Source organism: Oryzias latipes, chromosome 3 (genome assembly GCF_053564925.1).
Source record: "Oryzias latipes strain Hd-rR chromosome 3, Olatipes_Hd-rR_3.1".
In the NCBI taxonomy this organism is placed as follows: domain Eukaryota; kingdom Metazoa; phylum Chordata; class Actinopteri; order Beloniformes; family Adrianichthyidae; genus Oryzias; species Oryzias latipes.
Genome location: NC_136239.1, coordinates 24,098,040 through 24,122,353, shown reverse-complemented (window position 1 = coordinate 24,122,353; position 24,314 = coordinate 24,098,040). Strand labels below are relative to the sequence as shown.

Genomic DNA, 24,314 nt, shown 5'->3' with positions numbered 1-24,314 from the left:
AATTAAAGAGTAGGCTCAGTTCCCCTCCGAAGCAGAATAGGCACAACATTAGCAAACTGTAAAATGCAAATGTGTACATGATAGCATTGCAAAACAACTCAACATAAGTTTTACATTTGTCTTCCAGTGCAGCTGGTGTGCAAACTAACAAAAAGGATACAAATGAAAAGAAAGTAGACTTCAGAAAAGTGTATATATGCATATATATCTATATTTGTATTAAAACTGTATTTTTCTATGTACACCGCAAAAAATATAAGAAACAATGCACACACTTTAAGTTTAATGATAAGATTTATTTACCCCATTGCAAGACAGAAAGCTGAAACTACAGGAGCAGAGTTTTGTGCAAATGCAGGCGTGCATATTAGCATATCATAAAATCCAAAGGAGTGACTGCACAGCACAGCTTAACAATCAAAATAAGCATGCAATAAATCCCATTCTTCTGTTAGAAGAAGTCAAACGATGCATGGGCTTCTTTTTTACCCACACAGCTTGCGGCTATGCCAGATGCATAAAGGGGTATTGACTTACAGCCTCATTTTGGTTACCAATGAATGGCCCAACAGAAATACAGAGGGAACCTGTGTGCACAAAAGTTAGTGGAAAACCTTGAAAAAGGATGTCACGCATAAAAGGATGAGCAACAATAAGTATCTCAGTGGATTCTTCTTTTTTTTTTAATAAAATGGTCTCATGAACTATGGACTCCACTGTGTTTTTAGCTTACTTTTTCTTGCACTGCTATGGCACCAAGGATAGGCTCTGACAATAATTGCAGTTACTTATTTTAAATTGCACTAGAAAACACTAGATTACACTGGAGAAAAAGATGCATTTGTTATTTAATTGCATTAAATGCATTAAAGTTTCAGTTAATTAGATTAATTATTTATGGATTTTATAAATCACCAATATATTGTTCATTTAGCATAGAAACAAGTGTGAAGACTTGAACGTTTGGGGTAAAAAAGCACTGAAATTAGCTGAAAAAAGTATTTTTTGTTAAAGATCAAATTTAAAGGAGATTATGCCTATTATTATTATTATTATTATGTAAAATGTAGGATTGTTAGATTGACATAGAAAAACAATTTTAAATGCTTTAAAGTCAGAGATCCCTCAGTTTAGCAATCAGATCTTGTGAAAAAATTCTAAATCAGTAAAATAATGGACATTTTGAGCAGCTGCAGATTCTGACCTGAGGCAAGTTGGTAAAGCAATATGAATGATAGATGGGTGACATGATGAAACAGTGCAAGGCACAATGTGCACACAGGGTGCTAATGCTCTTTAGACACTGACTGCTTAAATGAGTTTTCCCCCCCTAAATGAATACTTGCAGATGTTTAAATAATGCTTGCAACCAAATTAAGAAATTGCATGAAACTGAATTATAAATTGCATTTTTGTTGTTATAACAGTATTGAGTTTGCACGGGTTTGCATTGTAAATGTTTAAAGGGAAGTAATGTACAGTACATATTAACAAAATACTGACCCAGGCAGGGTGTCAGATTAGTGATTTTTGTTCTTGGGTCATTCCTGCTCAGCTCAAATGTGGGCCTGAGCTCAGATGAAACAAGTCTCCTTCCAGGAATATTTATGTTTGTGAAACACTATATGGCTTCCAATGTAGGTCTGCTAAATCAATAGACTTCAGTGAGGAACTTTCCTCAGTGGATCGTTGAAGGGGTTTAGACAGCAGAGGCAGCTGTGTTTTGGTGCAGTCAGTAAGGGTCAATGTTTGGGCCGGGAAAGACCAGAGGAAAACTCACAGTCATAGAAAGGTTTGCAGCTGATGGTAAACATGATACTTTTCCTGTGTGTTTACTGGCAGTGAAAGCGTCAAGTGTCTTGGTTATAGTCCAAAGTCGCTTGTAGTACAAAGGAAATTTTATATGTAACAAACTGAGTTACAAGAGCAGTTTGTATTTTATTGTAGGTTTAGATGAATTAGTAAACTGCTAGATTTATAACAGAAAACTAAAATTGGGTTGTGCTAAACAAAGAGCCGTTGGAATTCTTAAAAAGATGTTCATTCTCATCTTAAAGGTTTGAGAATTATATATTCTTTTATACTTTGCACTACAATAAATAATTTTGCATATACCATAATAGAGTGCAAGAAAAATCAAGCAACAGAAAATTTATGTCATCATTGTCCTCTTTCAATTAATATTTGTAAATGTTAATACAAAATTAAAAAAGTGGTCATTTATACATTTTGTTTTCAGGAAATATTTGTGCCAGAAGAAAAAAAAAAGGTTTTGGTTTCCACTTAAGCAGTGACACACATTTAAATAGCTGTCTGGGCTTTGAGAACGTTGCAATAGAAACATTTTACTTGGCTTTTTCTTTCTTGTTTTTGTAGTCTTTGCCCACATTCTGTAAAAAATGCAGTTAAGTATAGTTCAAAAACAAAATCTCTGCACTAGTTAACTTAGATGCCAACATTCACTTAAATTTATACAATATAAAAGAGCAGTATAGATATTTCTGGCTTATGTTACACAGACAGAAGAGCCCAATCCAGGATATCTCTATTTATTCACTAGTACACAGACATCCTTCAGTCAAGAGATACTTGAAAATGAATGTATTTACAGAGCATTATGTTCTTGGGAAAAGTTTTAGTTGTCATTTGGTTCTAAGAAAAAATGGGAAATATGACAACAATCCCACTGAAAAAGTCTAATGTAAATGTGGTTCAATGTTTGCCATGTTTGTTACAGCATGAACTGTGCTTTCCCCTTGTTTTTTAATCTTCTCCCAGAACGAAGGTCTCGTAAAATACCTCATACAATTGTTTTGCATATAAAAGCAATAAACATAAAAATTCAGAATATCTACAGAAATTAAATTTACAGCAGAAAGAACAAGCGGCTTCACCTGCATGATGGCTGGTTGAGGGACTTACATGAGGCATGATTTTCACTGCTTACACCATTGCCACTCGACAAAGGACTGGAAATGAATCACTTATCATAGATTTTCGTTGTTTCAGCTTCTTTTTTTTTGTTTGCTTTGTTTTGTAGCTCAAAACTTCTTAGCCTCCAGCTACATAAAAAACGGTGCAGACTGGTGGCAGTATGAGAGTAATAGAAGGGTGACATGATGATCTGCACACAAGATGTGTCTCTTTTTACTCCACTGATTACCTTGGCACCGATTCATCAGTGTTATTTAAATAATATTGTTGAACAGACTGCAGTTTCTTTTTCCACAGCCCTCACATATTGCAATCAACCCCCTGTTTGCCTCTGCTGTTGAGTGGGAAAGCAGTCAGGCACAGCAGTTTGCAAAGTCAGGCTATTATTTTATAACAAAAGCAGAAGCGTTCCATTTAAGTTTTAGGAATCAGTGACATCTGACACATTTAACTACAAATTTACAGCCATGAACTCCTTTATGTTGGCTTTGAGGTGATGATTAAAAAGGATTTAGACAAGTTGCGTCTAAAAAAAGGCCATTCCCTTAGACAGAAAGATTCTGACAGGAAGGGGATATGTGATTATATTTTTAGGTCTGATCATTAACTTGTGGCATCTCTGTAATTAAATTGTCTTGACTAAATTATGTGAGCTCAAACAATCTAATTGCAGCATACTTAGAAATTATCGGTACAATTTCCATAACGAGAGGGAGAAGTAATATGTAGGTGAAGTGCCAAATCTTCAAAAATAAACCTGCGTCAAATCAGTAGATCAGCACAAAGCAAATTGGTGTGCATCAAAAATGAATGGGTAAGGGGAGCTTTAAGACCTCATTCTCTACGAGATGCTGAACTATCTAGAGAATCCGGCTGAAGGGGGGACGTGCTGAATCGACACTGAGCGCAAAAAGACACCTAACAATCTCTGCAATCCCATCGCTGTGTAAACATTTTTGCTTCGAGTGAAAAATGAAATCAGTAACGACACATTTACAGGGATTTTCTCTTCAGTGCTTGTCCAAAGAAGTGAGGCATACATCCTCTCCCACTTTCAGTCCACTGGACTGGCAGTAGGCTCAAAAGCTTGGTCACAAAAGCAGGGCAGGCAGTTATTCTGTTGGAGTGGTGGCAAGTGGGCTGAGGATGGGGCTCAGTAATTCCCTCATCGGACTCATAGGGGAGATAGCCTTATGGCTGAAGTACTCGACTACCTGGCCAGGCACTTCTGCCAGAACACACTTGGCCAAGGCTGCAGGTGAAGCCTGTCACAGAAAGAAAAAAAGAGAATTATTTGAGAAAAGGAATTCTCAACAGGTTGCCAGTTCCTTTTAGAGAGGTGGTGGATTGTTGTAGGCAACAAAATAAAATAAAAAATAAAAACATGTTCTTATTTAAGACCATGTTCTGTATGTTGACAGAAGTCAACAAAGAAAATAGGGAGATTGAGACAGCAAACTACATTTACGCAGCAAAAAGTCTGGTTTTTAGAAGGAAAAAGCGTAACATTTTGGAGGTCCTTCCTATCTCTATCTATGGTTTGTTAAAGGTAGAGTCCCATTAGTTTATTAGTATCACACACCTGACTGTGTGAAATTTGTTTTCTGCATTTTTCCCCTTTTTCATAGGGGAGCAATGAGCTGCAGTCACAGCTGTGCTTGGTGGTTCAAAACCTCCATTTCAGCCTTTAATGCAGTGTCAAGCAGAGAGGCACTGGGTCCTAGTTTTTTTAACTCTTTGGTAAAACTTGATGGTGGATTTTAACCCATTACCTCCCAGTCTTAAGATCTATGGTCTATCAATAGATACATTTACAATAAAAATCATATCTCCCCCATCAAATCCACGCCCTGTTCTGGAATTTAAGGTTCACTATTTAAGCTAAAACTGGATTAAAGAGAGAGATTCCACCAGGTGGTTGAACGTGACCATAATCATGGCAAACACCTGAAAAATAAAAGGTAAAACAACTGAAACAGACTTCAACAAAGTATAACTTTTTTGTCTTAGGTTTCAATATGCACACATTGTTGTTTTTTATTTTCTGAAAGTAAATACAGAAGGATTTTATTTTTATAAAAGCTTTTCATACATTTTCATAAAGGTTTTTCATACAAATTTTATTTTTTTACATGTTCAATCACTGTTGTTTAATTACTTCCTTTTCAATAACTTTTTGCTTTTTATTTACTTGTTATTACTATTAAAGTGTGTTTCATAGTTTTTACTCATTCGTCTTTTGGGCGAGGCCTGAGGCATGCAGGAGTCAGGAGTGCAGCGGATGTGGGGAAAGGAGGCCATAGGAGCAATAGGATGAGTCATGAAAACCAATGACCTGTAAGTGTGAGAATCCAGGAAATGCCCCTGCATGGATGGAGCGGGGGGATGAAGTCAGACCGTTTTGTAACCCCTTGTGCTATCCTAGGCATTTTGACATTGGGAGTTGGTTCATCTAGACCCACTAAACAGTGCGCTGAACCTTTTTTTTTTTCAATGATTTGTGATCTTCACTGGTGTCCATGGATTACATGAAATCTTTCCACCTTTATCCACCTTTGTTATGGTAGGAAGAACACGTCAATGTAAGGGTGGGGTCATCCAAGATAGCACAAGGGTTACGAGGAATGGTCACCATAGCTTTGTAAGTTTCTCATCTATCTGCAAATAAAAATTGTTTGACCTGTTTGATTGTTCTTCCTCGACTAAAAATAACTCTGTTGAGACGTCCTAAGACAGGGAATCACGTCTCAACAATACACATGCCGGGAGATGACACACTGGTAACCTCACTGAACCTGTCAGCAAGTTAAAAGTCTAAGCCCAGGCACCATCACAGCTTGGTTTCACCATAAGAGGTGTTCACAATTTTTTCTGTATCTAATAACAAAAAAATAGAACATTCTGACTCAGAATGGGGGTTCAATAAACTAAAAACCAATCTATTTACTTTTATTCAGCTCTTGCAACTATATTGAACTATGAGCAGAATTTGTTATGGGACAAATCTGATTATCATGACTTACAAACATTGAGACAAGGCAAAACATGAAAAAACTGAGTTACAAAAGTCTTTCCAGCATACTCAGAAGAATCTAAAAGACATTTTGCACACATTTTTGCTTTATGACAATAAAATAAGGTGTGCCAATGTTATGACACAAACAGCTACACGTGGATAGCAATGGGTCAGAGGTTGAATCGGGTTTCATCAACGAGGAGGTTGGCAATTTGATGGAAACTAATTAATTCAGTGATCAAAATTTGATCCCAGACTGCTGTAACAGTTAAATAACACATTTTATGTTTTTTTTTACTTCATATGAGTGGATAAATGCTCTGGGGTCAAATGCATAATTATAGCATACGTGCCATAACCTCGCATATACCTTGCCCTGCATACATATTGATATTCATAAGAGCAGAAGATGATGTAAGAACAGACTCACCTCACGCTGTTACTCCCGTTTCCTAGTTGTTCAAATTGTGTCTCTTCCCTGCTTTTTACTTTCCTGTCATGTCTATTTAGAATTTGGAGCACACATTGCTTTTGTTTGTAAATTACTTAAGGGTGACTGCATCCATTAAAATCTTATTGTGTTTTCAAAAACAGAAAGACTCACACCTATGACCGACATCAGAAATCGGAGAAAAAGTATGTATGTGTTTTTTTGTTTGTTTGTTTTTGCTTTGTTTTTTTGCTTTTTCCCCACATACAGTATTACAGCAAAACTACAGCATGCATCTGCCCCCCAGAGTTAATTCAAAGTGAGGCATCTACAGTTAACAAGAGCCACTGAGAATCCACAACATGCAGTCAGAGGTACCCAGCATACAGGGGAAAATGGGCTGCCTTAAGGCCACAAAAATAAAACAAAACCATCAGAGCCATAGCAGAAATATTAAGATTTAGTTTGTTTGGGTCATTTAAAGAAAAGGAAGATACTGTTGAGCTATGTCAGATAAAACTGAAAAAGTGGAACGAAAGTACATTAACTTTAAAAAGTGTTCAAGTAAAAAAAAAAACACACAAAACACAAAACTGCAGCCAAAAAACAACATTCAACATCTTAGCAGCTATGACATGTTAAAAACAACAAAATACTGCCATGAAACTACTAAAATCAGATGCAGCAGCAGATGGAGATGCTGTAGGTGGAATAGACAACTGAAAGTCAACAAGTGATGATCGATAAATGACCAAATACAAACCGTTTTGAAGTCTCGAAAGGGCACAAACTGAACAATGTCCCTTAGAACCGGCTCGCCCTTTGGTGAGCGGAGCACTCCGTCATCACCATCCAAAATCTGCATGTCTGTGAAGTCGGCATTCCCCACACCAACGATGATAATGGAGAGAGGCTGGTAGGAGGCTCGAACAATTGCCTCACGTGTGTCTGCCATGTCTGTCACCACACCATCAGTGAGGATGAGCAGGATGTGGTAACACTGCAAAAAAAAAAAAAAAAGGCTTAAAGGGGGATATTTTTATTTGACGGTGACCTCTCTTAGAACAAGTCTCCACAAATGATCAATTCATTCTTGGTGATATAAACCAAGTGGTTAGGCTATTGTTGTGCTGAAGAAAGATACAGAAAAGCTCCACGGGATCTATTTTAAATTTAATTTCTGGGGGGGGAAATGGATTGTAATGAAGAACAGTTCTGTGGGTACCACACAGCATCATTTGCCTACGAAGCACAGAGCAGAACCACAGGCTGCTCCTTCAGGGGACTCTGTGGGAGGCACAACGACAAAGACAGTTTAATATCCACAAAACCTTAGTATAAAGACTTACAGAAGCATCCTTGATGTTGCCATCGCCTGCTGCCACCTTGGCTATTCTGTTAATGATGGGAGCAACATTTGTGGGACCATAGAGTTGGATTTTTGGAAGGCAGTTCTGGTAAGCCTCAACCACGCCCTGGATCTCTGATCAACAAAAGCACAAGGACAAGAAAAAATTAATGAACACATTTTATTCTAAAATTAAGAAATACCTTTAAAAGATGTAAAGCTTTGACGAAATATGTTAAAGTTCACTTAATTGGATCATTTTGATATCCATGAATACAGACATGGATTTATTGATGCATTAATCCATTGAAAATTAGTCCAAACAATTTTGGTCAAAATTACAAAGAATCTGCACAAACAATCGGTGATTATTCTGTAGAAAATCATATTTTGTACTTATTTGAATAAAATGTAAAAGTCCCAACCCAAACAGTTGTGTGGAAAAAAGACAGCCAAATTGGAAAACTACAGCTTAAAGACCAACTCCCATGAAAATATGTTTGGGGTGTTTTTAACATGTTAACATTTATAAAGAAATCATGCTTAAATTTAAATTTCTGACTATTTCTTTATTCAAATCGTCGTGAATCAGGAGCAGGTGAAAAAATGCTGTTGGAAAAAGAGCTTATTTGTGACATAAAGAAAATATACTGGGCGAGCCACAAGCTCCACGCTCTGAGCTCTCTGCAACATGAAGGGAAAGGGGGGTGGGGTTGCTCCACACCAAAAGTCTCGCCCACAACTCAGAGGTTGATTTTAATGAATTACTGCTGCTCTGCAGAAACTATGTCCTAAAAAAACGACAGGTTAATGATTTTGGCTAAGACTGGCATAATCATGGTTAAAAGACCACTGAGAACTCTTTAAAAATAGATCAAAATATGATCAGAGTTGGACTTTAATGAATCATCCCCCTTACCTTCACATTCATCATCCTCTGGGTTGAAATTGATCGCAAAATCATGTGATACCTGTGAATGGAAGTGGAAAAATGTAAAATACTGCTTTTGTTTTTTGTTGTGATGAATTAAGCAAAATCCAAAATTAATTCCATAAACAAATGTTTTTATTTGATTTATTTACTACCAGCATCCAAACAAGGTGTAATTTAAAAATTACAAGTTAGTCATTGCAACAGTGAGAAAACAGGAAGCAGTTGAGAAAAAAAACGCACTGCATTTCTCCCCAAAAGTTTATTACTGAGTTTGATTTCACTCTGAGAGCTCTGCATGTTATTAACTACAACAACAAGAAAACAAAAAAAAACAAAAAAGAAAACAGGAATAGAAAAAGGTAGGTAGAACAACAAACTGTGGCCCATAAACAGCCCCGGATTTGAACAACAGTTGCAATAAGAAAGGAAACAAAAAGCATCAATGACCAATGTCACTTTGCTTTTCTGAGAGCTGATCAGATTATAGTCAAAAAGAAACAGGCTCTAACCAGTAGTCAGATTGATAACAGATGACTGTTACAATCTGGCAAACTTTACCTTTCTTTAATAAGAGACCGTGCATTGACCAATCAAAGATAACAGAAAGCACTTGGTCTCAACTTGTAATGATAAAGAAGCACATCACACCTCTGACCTGACTACATAACCGTAAAACACACTAGCACATTTGTGTTTTCATAAGTAATTCTGAGATGGTTAAGATTCTGTCTCACTGGAACGGCTTTCACACACCCGCGAGCGCTGATAACATTATGAGTTTGACCCGTTTTACTGCAGCATCGGTCATACCACACTAAGCACACCATGTGCTTAAGAGCTAAGAGAAAACTAAAACGCCGCACTGTGTTAACTGTTTGTGATTGTCCATTTGATCAGGGAAATTAATGCACCTGGTGCATTTGCGTTGCCATGGTCACCAAATGATTTGCATAAGTGGATTCAGTACATCATTCTGTTAGCAGCCTGCAGTGAGCAGATGGATATTACAGCAGCTGAAATTCTGATATTATATACCTAGCAGCAGTCAACTCAGCAAACAGAATTTAATTTACCATTCAGTTTTGAAACATATTGAAATGTGTAAACATCTCCCCAAACCAATTCTTTTTTTATTGACAACTACCGCCACAAAATGTGGGTTAATGAAAAAGTACATGCTGAAGAATTTTACCAGAGACCAAGTGTTTGGGTTTAGCACAAAAACAATATTTTATTCATGCGTTTTTTGGTTTTTTTACCCTGCTTGTTTTCTTGCTCTGCACTATAAAAATGTCAATTGGGCCAAAAGAAAGTTAATTTTTAAGCCACAGTTTCTATTAGCAGGAGTGGTTGGGCAGTTGCCTGTTACTATCAAGAGCCCTTTCAAAATACTTCCCCTTCAGTCCATCATCAAGTTCAGTCTGAGGTGAAAAACCAATGTCACAGGTATAGATTTTAAATGGTTTAGTGGCAGAAAGAAAGCATATTTACTTGGGATGGGGATTACACATTAACAGGTTAAAAAGAGGATAAAGACAGAAAATGGTAGGTTTTTAATGGCTTGTGCTAGAACTGTAAATTTAACAATTCAATTATTGAAAATACAGTCGTTTCAGTGTTGAAATAACACAAAAAGTAAATTCTACTAAAAGAAATGATGATTTATGATGAGACAACACAAAAAAGTTATGAAAATTCTACTCAAAAAACTTGGGGTGCAACAAGCTTCCACTTTTAATTGTGTTAAAAATACAATTCCTTTATTCCTGTGTAAGTGTTGACAAAATCTGTTCTTTCATAAATAAATGATGTAAAAATACATTTACAACAACAGACGTGAAGGGCATCATTCACCTGTCCATCATGGGTGGCCAAAAGAACCGATTGTTTCTAGGGAAAAGTAGTTTATGTGCACTTAGCACTTTGCAGAAATCTTTTTGACAACAATTAATAGTATTTGACTCACAGTCTATTAGAGTTTTATTTAAAAAAAAAAAAACATCACCAGCCACTCATGTTTGACATATCATCAAAGCTTGGAGTTAAAGTGTGTGTGTGCACACTCCCTCACACAACCACTCCTCACATCTATGGCATCTCCTCATGCAGGGTGCTTGTAAAAATCCCAGTGTGGCTTCCGGTCCTGGGTTACAGCACGGACGTGTGTGGCTCACGGCGGCTATACAACTATCTTCAAGTGATTTAAAAGTAGATTTTCTCAATCTGCATATATTTTAGATAACTGATCTGCATTTGCCATGTTGATTTCTAAAATAGTTATTTTGTACATAACAATTTCAGTAATTCATCTTTTTCATGTGCTTTATTGATACTTCAGGATTATTAATTCTGTCTGATAAAAGCTAGTAATAAAATTGTTACGGTAGAACAGGGGTGGGATTGTATAAGTTTGCTTCCTTCCACTCCCTTTCAAACAATATTTAATTTTATGTTTGATTATCCTAAGTTTGATTCATAATTGTATGAATATATAACTGATGATTGTACTGTTTTTGTGTATTATTCTTATTTGATTGCTTGAAATCAACTATTTCAAAAAGAAATAAAATAAAAAGTGTGCTTCAAAGTCTTTATATCCAATTTGCTTAGAAAAATCCTCCCAGACTATGAATTTTACGTGTAAAATGAACATCAACCCAATTTTAAGCAGAAGATTCTATTTTATCTAACAAGTTGATATTTGAAGACAAGACCTTATAAATACAAATATCCACAGTAATTGGTTTTAAATGTGAAATTTGGCAGAATGAAATATTGTGTCAGAGAAATGATGTGTAACCTAAAACCACTGGAAAAAAACTGGTCCCTGAACATAGATGCGGGATCAAAACACTTTCTTGCCATGGTAGAGAAATATATTTGGTCCACAGAGAAATGATAATGCAAAACATCAAATGCTTACCTACCACTCACCTCATAATTTGGAGGAATTCTGGCACCAAATCCCAAAGCTGAAAATCTCTTATCACTGAAATAATAAGCAAATAAATCAGTTGAATAGTTGACTTAGTGAAATAGTGACGACAGTCTTTAAATGAAAATCATTGATGGCTTAACCATCTGCTCTCATTTCCAACGGTGCAGGCTATCAGCTTGTTTGCATTTCATAACAAGCTAAAAGCTTTAATAACAGTTTGAAATCTGTCCCATGATTCCATTTTCAGATGGCATTTGCACCTGTTCAAAGAGCTTCAGACAGTCTTTAATCTCTCCATTTTTCACCACACCATTTAGAAGAGTAGATCCTGCTGTTTTGTTCCACCGGCTGCTCCCTGTCAAAGCTCAGGCTCTTGTCTAAGCAGGAACACACCATTTGTGTTTACAAATCCCTGTTTTTTCCTTCTATTCTGTGATGCCTTCATTGTTTGCACCCGAGTTTCAGAGAAAAGTATGGGCCACCTGTCTGCAACATTCACTTCAGTGGCAATGTTTAAGAGACATTCACTTGACAATTGACAAATACAGGTACACAATATCTCCAAGTGTTTTCCATGAGTTCCCGATGCCTCTGTTAAATTCGGATCTAAACAGCATGAGAGAGAATCAGACTCTTTATGCTTCTGTTAATCTTGTTTTTTGGTGTATGCTTCCCTGCACTCCAGCATCAACCCACAGTCCAGAAACATCCACCAGATTGATCTGTGCTTTTGTAGGAGTAGGTTTTGGCCTGCAACTCTGAACAGAATGAATCGGATAGACAAGTCCATTTGACAGTATGATTTACTGTATTTGGTTTTCCAATTCATGTTTTCTGTAAGATTTGTTTTCACTCTGCATGAATAATAAAGCAAAAAAAAATGCTTCATTTATAATTTGTTTGGTTCTACTTTTAGCTCAACTGGGAATTATTTTGTACAGAGAAAAATCTGGACACGTCGGAAGCAGGAATCTTCATCAAATCAATCAAGCGAAAGATTCAACAGCATTGTTTCCATCATTTAAAACTATTCCATCAATAGTGTAAAGGTCTCAGACAGTAGCCTGAGTTACATATTCAATTCAAAAGTTACATCTATCTTTTCTTCTTTGTAATTTACACTCTGCTCTTGTCCCATCTTGTCCCATCTTTAAACGTGTGATTTCCCAGTTTTTGTTTTTTTTTTATGGATTGGTTTTCCAGATTTCCAAATTACGTTTTTCGTGTGCAGGATCCTCATGACGCCATGTCTCGTCATTTGAACTCCTTGTTAATATAAATGTAGTTTAATGACGTTAATTTTGTTGTTGTTGTTTTTTTTTTCTATATTATTTTAAGCTCTTATAATTATTTTTGGGGGGGGGGGGGGTTCCTCCTCCATTTATTTTGTTCACCGAGTTTATGTTTTTCTTGTTTATTTCAGTCCTTTCTCATTCTTGTCAAAACACAGGAAAGTCATTTCTTTGTCCTGACCCCAGTTTTGGTGTTACTTTATTATTATTCAGGCCGTTCTCCCACCATTTTAATTATATATAAGTTCCTCAGTGACAATGCATGGGAAGGTGCCCTTCATATTTTTTTTCCATAGATTTGGAGTAAAAGTAAGTGGAATTATTTTCATTCCTCCCTCCTAATAAAAGCTTACTGGAAATGAATCATGCTACACTTTTGCCATGGTTGATGTGAAAACAAAAATGCAATCCCCTCTTTGCGTTTTTGCTTTAATTTTGTCACAGAATAAGCGGTGTTAAATAAGAAAATGAAAAAGCATTTTGGAGGATTGATTTCTAATTTTAATTATGAGTCATTTGATGCATTTACATTGTGAAAAGGAAAAAGCATTTCTGTTAATCCATGTTAATTGTGAAATTAGATATTTGTAATTGAATTTTGCTACAAATTTACTAAAGAACTTTTTGAAAATAAAGTGTAAAATACCATTTTCTTTATCATTTTAACGAAGTGACAGAATGAGCGGTGTTCTAGAAGAAAAAGGAAAAAGCATTTTGGCGGATTGCTTTTTCTATTTAATTTTGAGTACAAAAATGCAGCTTTATTTTGAAAATAAAAAGCATTTCAGGTATTTACTTTTATTTTTAATTATGGTATAGAAATGCTTCCATATAGGGGAGATGCAGTTTCAAGTTTAATATTCTCTATATACATGTCCTCCATCTTGAGAAAATGCTACAAGGACAGATTATAAACATTTGCAATATGTGATTGTGATCCTAACTCGGCACCAAAGTTAACAAATTGGAAGAGAGAAGATAAAATAGGTGGTAAATTAAGGTTCTCCCCCTTTAAAAAGCAGATTTACGTGAAACCATCTCTCATACGTTGAAAAAGGTTATTTTTTAGTTCTTAGATAAAGATCTCACTTTTTTGTCGTAAACCATGCATCCAGAAATTATTGCAGTGTGCTTTCTATTTCTCTTCCTTACAAACATGGCTCAGTAAAATAATGCAGCACAGAAGAGTATTTTGCACAAAATATTCAATTACAATCAATATTCTCTAAAGGACAGGCAAGAGTGACTCCAGTATTTCTCTTTCATAGATCCTCTATGCATGGCTTGGCTTTTATGGTATAATGTGTCCTGAATAAAAATAAAAAAGAAATATAGGATTTCCTGTTCATTGCATTTATTTGTGTTATCCGCCTGAGGTTTTTTTTGCATTTTCATCTAAATAACCAATTTAATAGAGGCCTCACTCCTACCAGCATGACCTTTTAAACACAGCGAGGCAACCTGAGTGAATGCATAACTAGAATTATGAACAACTGCTATTGGTTTTGTGAGCAGAGATAAGTATAATCGTCCCCACAAATAGAATTCAGTCAAGCTTAACTAATTGTCCCTGAGGTGAAATGTGACTTTTTCCATCAACTCACATGTTAATTGTAACAGCTTTGAGCTTCTGTGATTGAAACTACCTTGAATCTTCAATTATATATTTTCTTTTCAGTAGCTCAGTGGATTTAAAAAACGTTTCATATAACCAGCGTAAACCACAGAAAAAATGAAATTGTAGTTTTTCCCCCCAGTTTTGCTGTCAAGTGCATTGTGATCCTGCTCACTTTGTCAGCACATGCAGGGATGTTAGGAGCGACAGCAAAATATGCCTGATGTAACAGCCATCTTTAGAGAAGTGAACGAGTCTCCACCCACGCAGACAAAAGCTCGTCACTCAAACTTTGTAAATCACTCCTCTGCAAGGACTCCAAAAACCCACATCACCTGTATTTACTAAAGGCTAAAAGGTTTGCTTGCCCACACTTTACACCCCAACAAAAATACCAAGAGGAGAGGTGAAGACTGCCTACACTTGCAGCCGCTGTTTGCCCTTAGGCACGTTTCCGTGCATGGTGCTGCCGAGTCCATGCAGTCATGTGCAAAAGAAAGAAAACATCCTTTCAATGAGGTTTCAAGTGTCAAGACACTATAAAGAGAGATGTTCCATGACAAAAAAATAACAGTATAATTCCAGAGACTTAAAGAATATAAAAATGTGTTGTTTTTTTTATCACGTTCTTGTAGTATTTTTCTCATGATGGAGGACATTTATAAAGAAAAGATTACATTTGCTTTTCTGAGTATTTCTTTATTCAAATTGTGATAAATCAGGAGCAGATGAAAAAATGTAGTTGGAAAAAGCTTGAGCAGTGACATAGCAGCTACAGCCGATGGGTCACAAACCCTTCCCATTCTGATGCATCCACTTCCAGACAAACAGATCCATACGTCTTCAACTTTCACGTCTGAGCTGGCATCTGGCTCAAAACTGTACAGCTGCATAGCTCCAATATTGGTCACCATTTTTGTTGCACTAGTAATGTTAGGTTGGGGTTGTGAGGGGCTGTAAGCTAGTGTGAAGGTAACCGCAAAAAGATGGATCATGGGAATTTGGGGGGCTTACTCCGTGTTAACAACTCTGAAGTGAATTTCAAATGAACTACTGCCACTCTGCAGAAACTATGTCCTAGAAAATGATCCTAAAACGGCATAATCACAATAAAAAAATCACTGGGAACACTTTTACAATAGATCAAATGATAATCGGAGTGAGAAAAAATTCCTTAAGATTATGTGACTAAAGTTTGTTAGATGTGCACTTTTTTTTTTTTTTTTTACACAGCTTCTGTTCAGTTTTGGTCAAATACAAAAAACAATAGTATGAATGTCCTAACTTTGCTGGCTTTACATATGTTCCCCTTTCATGACTCAATGAGAAAATAAAAGGCCTAAGCTGTAAGGATGAGGCGCTAATTTTTTTGTGTGTCTTTGGAGCTACAGAATGCCCTGAATGCTATAATTAGCTATACAGCGCTCCCCTGACATTCAATAGAAGAATCTGCATAAATCAGGAGTCAGAGTGTTAATCCTCATCTGGCTTAATTTCAACAGATGAGAGCATCTTTCTCTGAAGTGCGCCAAGCTCAAATTTTCCTATAATTAAGTGATATTTTCCACAAAATTCATAGCCTTTACCAGCACGTTCACTCACAGTGACAAGAATTTCCCCATGAAAGAAATGTTCTGTGTTGCCTCATGCAGCAAATTCTACCCCCTGCTGTTTCTTCCAAAGCCATTATGCTCTCCACTTTATTTGGAAGTGTCTGCCATCTTGGTGGAGACCCCATCTCTGCACGAGTTTGCCTCAAATTCTTTGTAATGAGCCTTTGAAGAATCAAAAGAACAAGTCTGTGCAAAAGATGCTCCGAATCACCACTGTTACTATGACATCCAATCAAAACAGTGCACCACAACTGACATGCCAATTAGGCACAGCTTTGTGCTTTGCAGGACAAAAAATTCAAAATTTCAAAAGGAAACAAAAAGGACCTCCTTTGAACCTGAAGCTACAATGGATATCTCAAGTCATGTGCTTGGAAAAAGTTGTTATTCAACTCATAGGTGAATGTAGTGACAAAGGCATGAAGAATACACCACTTTTTCATGTGAAAACATCTCAACTTGCTCTGTTTGGCTCAAACGCTGACTTGTTTTTGTGAATTTAGACTGCAACTCAGTCCTTCTTTCTCTTAACGAGTTCTTTTGCACATTATTCTCTCTAAAATAAAGCATGTATCACTTCCGGGATCAGGTTAGAAATGAATAATGTCGGCAACAGATTTCAATAATGCAAGCAGACACTAAACATGGCACGCTTTCATCATCTGTGACAGCATTTTCACATTTTACTGAGCCGCATCTCATTTGAGCTGTAAGTGATGCCTTCTCCTAAAACATTACAGAGTATGTCAGGTGCTAAATACATTTCTGTGAAAAACTAAATGTGAGGGAAAAGTGGTCTGTATCCCACTTCCATTAGCTTCATAACAACCTGGCAAGCCGAAATGCAATATGCTGCAGGAGTCTGTATTTGCACTCCACATTTCCCATTATGGTCCTTTTGCTGTGGTATGGATGGAGTGGCTCATTTCAGTGAGAAGAGAGTCCAGCGAAATGGCAAACGTGGAGCACTCTGTAACTGTACTCTGCATCAAAAGAGACACTCACAGTTCCCGCAGGCTCCACAGAGCCTTTTCTGAGAAACAGAAGATTGACACACCTGTCATAGTCTTGACAGATCTCACCAACGGCTATCAGCGCCTTCAGGTACTCGTTAGGCTGGTAGGGGTTGATGTAGTGCAATGAGCAGCTGTTCCTTGGGTCTCCGTTGGAGGCTGTGAAGTCAATAGCAACCTGGTAGGAAGAAAATGAAAAAAGGAAACTGTGAACAATACAACAAAATCAATTCTTCTTATTGCTCCTTGTCTGCAGCAAAGACTTTCACTTGGGCTCTTATCACCTTATGAGGAGGCTGAAAATGTCTAATGGTCAAGTAATTCATATGATCGAAGAAAGAAACTTGCATTCTTTTACACCCACATCAGTTTGAAAGTTAGAGCTCACATGCTCTGTGGCAGCTTTCCTCATGATTATTATTCAGCGCTTCTGTGATCCAGTAAAAATGGAAGTTAACACCACAGAGAGCAGACCAAAGGTTGCATACTGAATAAAATTTCTACATGTTCCATGAAGCGTCCTACATGCAATAAAAATAATTACACTTAGACATAAGACAACTGAACTCACCTCGATTTGAGACAACATAATCAGAAAAAAAACTTTGAATGTATAATAAATTGTTCAGTTTACCGTAAAATGAATCTGGCATCCTCCCATGATGTAATCTAAGAAGGAGTACACTCTGTGGAGCTGCAGGAAAAACAAAAATATGCAATTTTATTCAGGCCAAATCTCATTTAAAATAAATCCTAAAGTCAATGTCACCAAGTTATTTCCAGAAATCTTTATGGTCCTGCTTCTGTAAAGATAAAGTTTGATTTAAAAGCCATATAATTTAGTTTCACAGAGTAAACTACAATCTAAAAATGGGATGTTGCAAGTTCAAATCCACCAAAAACTGTTGAAAATGAGGGCCAATGTTTCCCTGCTTGACACTCAGTGCTAAAGGATTGGATTCCTGGGTTAAACCCCCAAACGGTTCCTGTAACTGCACCTCACTGCTCCCCCCAGGGGATGGTTCACATGCAGAGAACAAATTTCATACACCCAGGTGTGTGACAACTGATGCGACTTTGACTACAACTCATGTTCTGTGCAGTTGATGTGTAACCAGAGAAGATTTTTACCTTGAGGTCGTTGAGGATGACAACCCCTGAATTTTTATAATTCCTCTTCTTCTGCTTGTATTTGGGGTTCACACAGTCCCATGTCACCTTCAGTGGAAAAAGTCAGAAATCAGAAACAGCAGAGAAAGGTGTTCTGGACCATGTATTCTATCAGCAGATTATCCTAAATCCTTATTAGGTGGGGAAATGGGTTACAGGGTCACTGAGGCGTTATCAAGACAAACAACCACAGACACATTCAGAGACACTTCTACAGCCAATTTCAAATCACCACTTAACCTGACATTCATGTTCTTGGACTGTGTGAGGACACCAGAGGACCCAGTCAAACCCAACAGAAAAATCCAAAAGGGAACAGAATTCAATAAAAGCCATATATATTGAAAATGGATGAAGCAGATATATTGATGCCTAGCCTCCACTTTGTCTCACCTTTAAATATTTACTGACCTTATTTCCACTGGAAATTTTCTGCATTTCCCTGAAAGTGGCGTAGAACTCGCCGATGAAATCGTGCTTCCCTCTGGAGTCATAATCCCACACTAGGCACTGTGCCACACACAGAAAACACTGCTTACTCCCGCTGAATTGCTAATTGGATCTCACTTGAGTCCTAGAATCTATAGTGATAGTTCCCTCTAAACAAAAGGAAAAACAGTAGTGCAAAAGCAAACCTTGAGCTTCCGGTCCTCATTACAGCTGCACAGAGACATGAGCGAGACTTTGAATGGCTCCCACACTGGATTCAGGTTGTTTTTGATTACCTGTTGGATTAGCCCCACACTGTTAGCAAGGCCTACTGCTAATCAAGCTATTGAAAGGAAAATCCAAAGACTTTACCTCAGTTCTGTGGACGAGCTGCTCGGTTCCATCATCATTGATTTTAAATATTTCCAAAAAAGGGTCTGACTTGCTAAAGAGGTCCTGCAGAAACAAAGGGAAAAAATGAGCAAAGCAATGTCTATTACATATTTGCATCCCTTAAAAAAACCTGTTAGTTGCAACCTTTATTAAGGGTTACACTTCCTGTCATCAATCTGTTTACACTCTCTCCCACTAGCTTGCAGCCCCTCACACCCTCAACCTAACATTAGCGGCTCAACAGAAATGGCGAGCAATATTGGAGCCGTACAGCTTTGAGCCAGATGCCAACTCGGACAAGGAAAACAAAGACATCTATTTGTCTGCAAATGAATGCATCAGAATTGAGGGGAGCCTGCCGATTGTAGCTTCTTCATCACAGCACCAAACTTTTTCAAACACCTTTTTTTTTTACGTCTATTTCTCATTCACAATGATTTGAACAAAGAAATACTCAGAAATGCAATTCTAATCTTAGTTTTCTTTATATATGTCCTCCATCATCAGAAAAATGCCACCAAACATGTTAAAAACACCAAAAACACGATTTTCATCTGAGTACGTCTTTAATGGAATTTTCTTTCCAAACAGGTTTTATAAAGTCCTGAAAAACCCCAAGTGAATTCTGCTGCCAATATGTTTACTTGAGAAAACGGATTTCTTTCACAGTGCGTGTCTTTCCATGCAGATGCACGAATTAGGAACTGTTCCCATTCATTTACACCCTCAGTGTTTAGGGGGAAAACACACACACAGTGTTTAAACATAAACATACAAAACATTTGGCATCCCATGCAGTTATTTGTGGCTGCCTTACATCAGCTCCAGTAGAGGCGTCTGGGAGCAGAGGCGGCGCTAACTATTTAGGTCAATTGATTCTTCAGGGAGGAAAACAAATAATTACTGTTGTGTAAGTCTGTGGATGTTGCAGTTGGGTGGGTGAGGGGGCTTTGTGTACATGAGATGAGACAATTAAGGGTGCATTTCCCGCCACATTAGCCAGATAAGTCTCCTGAGGGATAGCAGCAAGAAAAAAAAAAAGAAAGAAAAAACAATTTTTAAAAAGAGCTGTAGCATCCTCTTTTTGTTGCTATGGCAACTGCTGGCCTGTGGCATCAGCTCCATGGACTAATGAGGTACTCGTGTCAAGATTTAATCTTTGGCTAACAATGACATTAATTGTGGCATCATTACCAGATACCACAATCTGTCACATTAAAAGCCTCTGTTCACCTGCAGACATGCTCTGTGAATGAATACTGCAGGTTGGAGACATGATGGACAAGCAGCCTGCTTGAAACTTCACGTTGTCTCAGTCAGTACTCGTTATATGGAAGTGGATCTTAGAGCTAATTATTTGCGCAAAAAAAACTACAGTCCCCAACTGGGTGATAGATATGAATCTGTTTTTGTTGTTTTCGGTTCACTTTTTCATCTAAATTCAAGTTTTAAAATTCATTTTTAATGTTCAAAATTTGAAAATATTGAGTGGAAAAAATTTCACATGCACTTATTCACATAACTGGTAAATGTTGCACAAATGTAAAACTAAGTAAATAAATTACAGTGAAAGATTATATGGGTTGTAGTCATCATAGGTGGAAAGTTTCTGTCTTATGTGCACAGTGGAAATAATTTACATCCCCATAATAATATTATGGTATTGCTTTAATTCACCTCTTTTCCCATCTAAGGTTTTATTAAAACTGCAAAACAGTGTGAAAAGCTAAACTTCTCATCTTTCAAGGAGAAGGAATTTTTTTTTCTAACATCAGTTTTTTAATTTAATTTTCTTCCTGGTGGGTTATTTATTCTATAATTCTACAGCAGTGGCAGGTTCAAGGACAAGGAAAGACTCAACAAAATTTGAAATAGAGTAGCTTATTTGGAAAAACTCAAGACTCAAAGGAAATTTGGTTTTAAATGAACCAGACAGCAAACAGGCATCTAAAAAAGCACACAATCAGAAGGCAGTCTAGACTGTCAGAGATTCAGATGCAAAACAGAGTTACCCAAGATTGGATGGAGAAAATAAAAAGTGAAGAAGCACACAAAGAAGAGAAACTAGCTCGTGGAAAGTTTTACACTCAATTACAAAGATAATCTGACATGAAACACCATCAAGGACGACAAACTCTGAGGAGGTGAGTCATCTCAGAAAGATCTCAGGGGTGAGACATTCAAACGAACACAGAACACGTACTAAAAAGAGCCGACAGGGACATAAACAGCTACAATGCATCAGACTCAACTGAACTTGAAACTCAGACCCAACACAAAGTAGAATTTCCATGTAAAGCATAACCCAAACTATATTAAAAGATAATTTAGAACAACCCAGATTATTCTCCATCATAAATACATTCCTACCAGAGACGTTTGTTAAACAGCATAAATAAAAAAGTTAGTTTCCGTATGTAAAAACCTGTAAATATGTATTCTAATATGATTTTAACACTTTTTTTCTTTTTAAATTTGCTGTTTAATCTGTTGAGTAATTAGGATTGGAAAAAAAATCCAACACATTGTTAAGCATTTTTCAGCACCTGTAAGTTAATCAGGTTCACTTTAAGAAAAAATAAACAGAGGAATATTCAGAATTTCAAAAGTTCAATATTTTGAGTATAAATTGAGTATACAATAATAATTGTAACAAAAATTAATTTTATTTTGTGTCTTTATGTACTTGTGTTTTTGTTTATTTTTTTAAAATTTATTATCAGTGCAGAACACACAGGGATTCATAGTTAAAATTTCTGTAAATGTCAAACTGTAATTTTAAAAGCAAATGCACATGCTGTGTGTGACGTTGAGAATCAAGGTCAACCCTTGAATCTGGACTCTAAAAGCTTGCTGCCGAGAACCCAGTATGACTCAGATCATCAGAACTGTAAGTGGATGTAAGCTCCTGCTGTCTTTTTGATTGAACTACGCCTCGGGCAAAGTTTGAACATGTAAGAGCAGCTGGGGTCAGATGTTTCCTGCCTTGAAGTGGAAGCGGTGGTACATATTTCCTTTAAGATGTTATGTAGTGAATATTTTTTTTTTTTTTTATATATATAAGACGATAATGTTTTATTTTTTTACATATCTGTGCCAAAGGAAACCTCCTGTGTTCATGGAAGTGATGAAACCAGCCTGTAACCACGACAACATGAGGAGCATCATGTTATCTCTACCTCCCAACTACTTGTGTAGTTTTGTTAAACGATTAAATAAATCACAGGCCTCACCTTATCATCAAGCTTCTTGGCACAGAAAAAGAGCTCCACATAGCCATTATTGCCAGAAATTTCTTCAGCGTGCACCTAGAAGAAGAAGAACAGATATTTCAATAAGATTTCATCTGACAGAGATACATTATTAAAGCCTAAAACTGTTGCTTTGACTCAAAAACTCCAGAGAAAAGAAATGTCATTTATAAAAATGTTCAGTGGAAGACAGCTGGCAGAGCCCACTGAACAGTTTAGCTTTCAGATGAATCTAAAAAATAAACATTCAGATAAACTTTTTGAAACAATTTACTTGATTTAAAAAAAAAACTCATCTAGTTGCAGCTCATAAATATTGTGATTTACATTTATTAAAAAAAACTCAAATGTATGAGCAGAAAACACATTTTAAAAACACTGTACTTTGGGGAAAACTAATTAAACTGTATTTTGCAGAGACACTCAATTAAAACACTTTATTTTTTTGGCTCCTTTTCATCAAACCTTAAATATTGTTTTATATTTTACTTTAAAAATGCCTTTGCTAAGATTACTGGAGACTGAGAGGCTGGCTGACAATTGGAGGCCCCAGTTTTGTCACAAACTGCGTTTTAAACTTATAGAGTGACGTTTTTTTAGTCACCAGATACCAAGCAGGGTTATAGAAGGGTCCACAAATGTTTCTAAATGTTTTTTTTTTAAACTTGTGATTTACTTTAACATGAAAAGTTTAAAAAATCTTTGAAAAATCTTTTTACATTCTCTTCTCTTGCCTTGCCATCTCCCAGCCTCAGAATCCAAGGTTGCCCTCCTCAGTGATACACGAGAAAACCTCACATCAAACTCCCAGAACTGTGGCTGTAAAGCGAGCAAGGCCACGGCCAAACAAAGCATGACATTGATGGCTGGCAAAGTGGGGAAACCTGTGGGATTTACAAGACAGCTTGCCTTGTTTTGAAGCAGAGGAAAGTAAAAATCTTTATAGAAGGTGAAAGAAGGAGGATGTTAGCATCCATGGAGGCACTGTACAGTTTGTACCCTCGTTAGGATGAAGGTTTGGATTGTAGTACTTTCATCATCTTCAGCTGAACCTGTGCTTGTGTCTAAGAAGCCTAGTTAAAATTTGGTATTTTTTGTGTGGGGAAAAAGTGTACTGTTAGTTTAAAAGAATTGTGGTTTTTTGCTGTAAAATACACAAATGTTGGGTCGTCTTTAGAAAAAAAGTAACATAAACAGGTAAAAGTTCTTGATAAATTTTAGACACTCACCAAAACACAAATTAACTTTACTTCACAATGCAATTAAATACAAATTCAAAGGGGGAATACAAAAATAAATAGAAATTGGTAGAACGCAGATTGCAAACCTTCCTTTTAGACTCAGTGCAGGAGCACAATATATGTAAGTAATAGCTGGAGGTGGTGGGAGTTCAAATCACTTTTTGTCGAGCTTCGCTGTCTCCACAAAAGTCAAAATTACTTATTTTTAGTAGTAATACATGATTTTCTTATTTAGAAAATGCAGTTTATCCTAAAACATAAGTCACAAAAGTACTGGAACAATTTTTCTCTTTAGTCACCTTTTCTAATAATCACACTCGGTAAATGCTTTGCTTCTCGGTGCCTAATTAGCAATATTAACCATGCGCTGCTCATCCCCCATATTATCCTACCACCCCCATTTGTATATGAGTTAGTGATTTGGGAGGTGAGGGCTTTCCCATTTGGCAGAGAATTTCCCAAATCATCAACTTGCAAGATACAATTGTTCCTAGTTTCATTCCCTGATAGGACATCTTTATAAAGTTCTGTTTGTTTGGGAGTTTTTTTTCCCCCCTCGAGTAGTTTTGTTTTCGTGTTCACAGCAATAGGGGATTCATTATTCGAGCTGAACTGCAGCACAAAGCACAGCTCACTAACTATCTCGCAAAAGTTTCCTTCCCATTTACATCCTCTAATTGCCTGTTTTCTCTCTCAG

The 24,314-nt window shown here is 36.8% G+C and overlaps 1 protein-coding gene across 1 annotated transcript in view; it reads right to left on the bottom strand.

The window, feature by feature from the left end:
• Nucleotides 1-275: 275 nt before the first annotated feature.
• Nucleotides 276-24,314, bottom strand: part of cpne7 (copine VII) — a 32,595-nt gene continuing 8,556 nt past the window's right edge. The window contains exons 5-16 of the mRNA XM_004067100.5: nt 22,359-22,433; nt 19,105-19,188; nt 18,939-19,028; nt 18,715-18,813; nt 18,265-18,351; nt 17,768-17,827; nt 17,178-17,311; nt 11,597-11,651; nt 8,648-8,699; nt 7,730-7,863; nt 7,144-7,380; nt 276-4,199 (exon numbers count right to left, since the gene is read on the bottom strand). Of these exons, the coding sequence (XP_004067148.1) occupies nt 4,047-4,199; nt 7,144-7,380; nt 7,730-7,863; nt 8,648-8,699; nt 11,597-11,651; nt 17,178-17,311; nt 17,768-17,827; nt 18,265-18,351; nt 18,715-18,813; nt 18,939-19,028; nt 19,105-19,188; nt 22,359-22,433 (1,260 nt within the window). The 3' untranslated portion in view covers nt 276-4,046. The remainder of the gene's footprint in view (nt 4,200-7,143; nt 7,381-7,729; nt 7,864-8,647; nt 8,700-11,596; nt 11,652-17,177; nt 17,312-17,767; nt 17,828-18,264; nt 18,352-18,714; nt 18,814-18,938; nt 19,029-19,104; nt 19,189-22,358; nt 22,434-24,314) is intronic.